The sequence below is a fragment of the Zea mays genome, chromosome 8, assembly GCF_902167145.1.
Source record: "Zea mays cultivar B73 chromosome 8, Zm-B73-REFERENCE-NAM-5.0, whole genome shotgun sequence".
NCBI lineage: Eukaryota > Viridiplantae > Streptophyta > Magnoliopsida > Poales > Poaceae > Zea > Zea mays.
Window position 1 is genome coordinate 148,821,857 of NC_050103.1, and position 4,005 is coordinate 148,825,861.

Genomic DNA, 4,005 nt, shown 5'->3' on the forward strand with positions numbered 1-4,005 from the left:
CTTGGGGAGAGTTGTAGTAGATGTGTTTCTGTTATAGATGTAGACATAAACACACATGTGGTGTAGTGGTAGCTACTGCTAGCATTTGCTTGAGAGGTCATGGGTTTGAATCCCCTTGGGGCCATGTGTATTTTTTAAATTTTAGCTAGGCGTCGGGTGTACGGGGGAATGGGAATGAGAATGCGCTTTGCGGGGAGGGGGAATGGGAATGATAGATATAGAATGGTGACAGAACATGGGAATGGATTGTGCGCTGGGAGGAGGGAATCGGAAAGGCAGAACAGGGAATGCCAGACTACTATTGTAACCTTAATAAGTAGTAGAGATATTGTCTGTTCGTAGATGTAGTATTAGGACTTGTAAATGTGCAACTACCTACTGCTTAGATTGAAAACGATGGCTATCTTTACTACTATTAAGACGGTAAGGGGTAGGCTGCCATTCCTGGTTCTGCCATTCCCATTCCCATCTTCTCTTCTGTCATTCCCATATCTCTTAGTTCGTCGCTCCTCCCTCACGGGACACTCGCGCAACCTCTACTCCCCTCCCCGTTGTGGTTCTCCTCCCAACATGTTAGCAACCGCTCCCTCCCTCCGCCGCCGCACATATCGTCCTCCTCGCCCTGGGCCTCCCCGAAGACATCGAAGACCTTCACGCGGTCCTGCTTCCTACAGCCTTAGCCCATGCTCGGCTCCCGCCGTCACCGCCTCTCCTTTCCCTCTCCTAGGGTTCCATAGCAATGCACAACACTTGTCTCACGTGAAGAATCCGCATTTGCCCTCCCCTGCACCACACCCCCGTCAGAGAGAGAGATGGCATTGGTGGTGGAGATGCAGCCCCTCGTGTCGGCGGGGTACCACCCACACCGAAGATGAAGGAGAAGGTGGACGTGTCGGCGGTGGACCTGGAGGCCGGTATCGGGGAGACGTTGTACCGTGGATCTCGTGAAGATGTCATCCCTTCCGTCTTCCTTTCTTCTCCCCCACCCCCTCTGGATCCTCCATCGCTGCCACAACTTTCGTCTATGTGGGACAAGGAGGGTGCGGCCAAGGGCAACGCGGTGACCCCAACGTTAGCCACGGCCATGCTGGGCTCGCTGGCGCCCTGGGTGTGCGCCGCCGCGGGGGCGCCCGTGATGGCGCCCAGGCTTAAGCTACTGCAAGGTTAGCGTCCACGCCACACAGGTACCGATCCGACCACCACCACCTTGTCTACTGCGCGCTCCCTTCCCTCCCCCATCTGCTGCTGTACCAGAACGCCATCACTTTACTTGCCCGTCAGGTTCATGGATCTAGAGCGCGGTTCGGAGGCTGCCTCCCCTATTCTGCATTCTGGCCACCATACTTCGTCGTGTGTCTGTGCACCTAGAACCTCTCCACGCGATATGGAACAGCCACCGCCGCCGCCCCCACCCCTCGCATGCGGGTCCACGCGCGCCGCTCCTTCCTCCTCCCCCACACGACCTCGCATCGATCGCTCTCTATCTCTACTCACCGGCGGCTCGCCCAACTTCGTTTGAATTCTAGGGGCCCAACCCCGTTCGAATTATAGGGTTCCACGCGCACAAGGGGCCCACCTTGAGCAGGACACAACCCGTAGCACAGGGGTGGCGAGGAGTGGGAGAGGAGGCGTGTGAGTCCAAACACTGCGGCCCAGCGAGTCCGTCACCAAGCTGGAGTCGCTGGAGCGTGCCACGCTGGCGCCCGCCGTCGTGCTCAGACGGGTTCTACATCCTGGTGTGGTACACGTTCAGCACCTGCCTCACGCTGTGAGTGGCCTGGATCCCCCCTCTCTCCTGCTTCCCCCCCCCCCCCCCCCCCCCCCCCCCCCCCCCCCCCCCCCCCCCCCCCCCCCCCCCCCGCTTGCGGAGGAGACGGCGGCCTGACTGCTTCGTTGCTGCGTGGTGGTGGCAGATATAACAAGACGCTGCTAGGGGATAAGCTTGGCAAGTTCTCGGCGTCGCTGCTGATGAACACCATGCATTTCGCGCTACAGGCGGGGCTCTCCAAGCTCATCATCTGCTTCCAGCCCAAGGGGCCCGAGGCCGCCGTCGACATGGGATGGAAGGACTACTTCATGAGAGGTGTGGATCTCACTCTACGAGAAATTCGCAGCCATAGTTTGCGCTTTCTTGTTTGTTACGGCTGAGTAGCGATCGATCCTTACTAGCCGTTCTGCATGCAGTCGTGCCAACTGCTCTCGGGACGGCCTTGGACATAAACCTGAGCAACGCGTCTCTGGTGTTCATGTCGGTGACGTTTGCTACTATGGTGTGTTCACCAAAGGATTTAATTTGCTTGCTCTCCTTTAGTTAGATTCCTTGATTTGTTCAGTAACTAGAGTTCATGAAATTGATCTTTTGCAGTGTAAATCAGCCTCCCCGATATTCTTGTTGCTCTTTGCTTTTGCATTTAGGTGAGTGCTGGGCTTCATTTCCCCGTTATAGTTTGCCTACTTGGAAATTAGTTGTAAATTGCACTATATCCATATTAGCACAATAGGACACTCAATTCTGCAACTATCGTTACAGATTTGCCAAAAAAATTGTTGATACAATTCTATGTTTCCTTTTGAAGACAATTAGTTGAAGCAGCCAATGCTCTGCACTAATGAAACATGGTAGTCTTAAGCTAGAAACGTTACTAACATGTTACATGAAACCAAAAAATGTGGTCCCAATGTAAAGCAGTGATAAACCCACACTTCCCTTAACCCACGTGAGGATCTGGTGTGAACATCAAATGGACACAGCCGCCATTGAGTACATATCTTCAACTGAAACTGGTCCTACAGTTCCACCAGTTTTCATTTTTGTTGTAGATACTTGCATGATTAAAGAAGTCAGTTATTTGAAGTCCGCACTAGCACAAACTATTGAGCTATTACCAGATAATTCTCATGTTGGATTCATTACGTTCGCGACATATGTGCAGGTAAAAGCCCATAGTTTTCTTTCTAATGCTCCATATAATTGTTCTTTTTTATATGTAATTGGTTAGTTTAGTAACATGTATACCATCTGCATTTTCATGTTCATGAATTGGGTTTTGGCTTGTTCATTTTCATGTTCATGAATTGGGTTTTGGCTTGTTGCCAAAATCATATGTATTCGAAGGAACAAAGGAGGTCACTAAGGAACAAATACTAGAGCAAATGTCTTTTTTTGCAGGGAAGAAAATGACTACCATAGGTGTGATCGCTGGTACCAGAGATGGCCTTTCATCCGAGAGCATTTCTAGGTTTCTGTTGCCTCCTTTTGAATGAGAGTTTGTATTGAACTTAGTTAAGGACCAATTACATTAATTACAATTAAAATAGGAGATATCACTGTATTTCATATAGCATAGCCTTGTGTTGAATTTTAATAATCTATCATAAAATTTTATTGTATGCGTGTTTGTAACACCCTGAATTTGGGGGTATAAAATTTCTTTTCTTATATCCACCAAACTCGGGTGTTACTCTCTCTCCTTTCCTTAATTTTATTTTCTTTACCAAAATAGTGGAGAGTTATTTTGTGTGTGAGTGTATATATATTGTGTGTAGTAAAATAGAACCCTAAAAGGGTCCTTGATTTTTGCATAACATGCCGATATATTTTATGGTATGTTGAATTGTTGTGGTGGCGCATCCATTCAAACTCAAGAAGTGTATTTGAATTTTCGATTCAAAAACTATAACTAAATTTGAATAGAAAAGGGGAAAATGAAACCAACCCCTCCTCCTCCTCTCACCCCACCAACTCGGCCTTGCAGCCCATCCCTGTGCTGCCCCAGCCCAGCTCCCGCGGCCTGCGCGCACGCCTGTCCCCGGCCCATTTCGCGTGGCCCAGCGAGCCCACCAGGCACGGCGTGCCCCGTTCTCCCCCAAACCTAGCGCGCGCTGTCACTCCCAGCGCCGCCGCCGCCTGCGCGCGCTCTCCCCAGCCGACCTGCTCGTGCCTGCCCACGTCTTCCCAGCGCACCCATGACGGCCCAACAACCGGTGCGCAGAGCACGGACGCGC

The 4,005-nt window shown here is 51.1% G+C and overlaps 1 protein-coding gene across 1 annotated transcript; it reads left to right on the top strand.

Moving 5' to 3' along the window:
• The first annotated feature begins 1,868 nt into the window (after positions 1–1,868).
• Positions 1,869–3,388, top strand: LOC103636083 (probable sugar phosphate/phosphate translocator At1g06470). The gene is made up of 4 exons (XM_008658446.1): positions 1,869–2,083; positions 2,185–2,270; positions 2,366–2,415; positions 3,170–3,388. Exons 1-4 carry the CDS (start codon positions 1,969–1,971, stop codon positions 3,237–3,239), a joined length of 321 nt encoding a protein of 106 aa, XP_008656668.1. The 5' UTR covers positions 1,869–1,968; the 3' UTR covers positions 3,240–3,388.
• The last annotated feature ends 617 nt before the right edge of the window (positions 3,389–4,005 follow it).

Excerpts from the sequence above, each read along its gene's own strand:
- LOC103636083 (XM_008658446.1), top strand. The coding sequence starts at position 1,969 with ATGAACACCATGCATTTCGCGCTACAGGCGGGGCTCTCCAAGCTCATC. Across the intron at positions 2,271-2,365 it reads CGGTGACGTTTGCTACTATG|TGTAAATCAGCCTCCCCGAT; the intron begins GTGTGTTCACCA and ends GATCTTTTGCAG. Across the intron at positions 2,416-3,169 it reads CTCTTTGCTTTTGCATTTAG|GGAAGAAAATGACTACCATA; the intron begins GTGAGTGCTGGG and ends CTTTTTTTGCAG.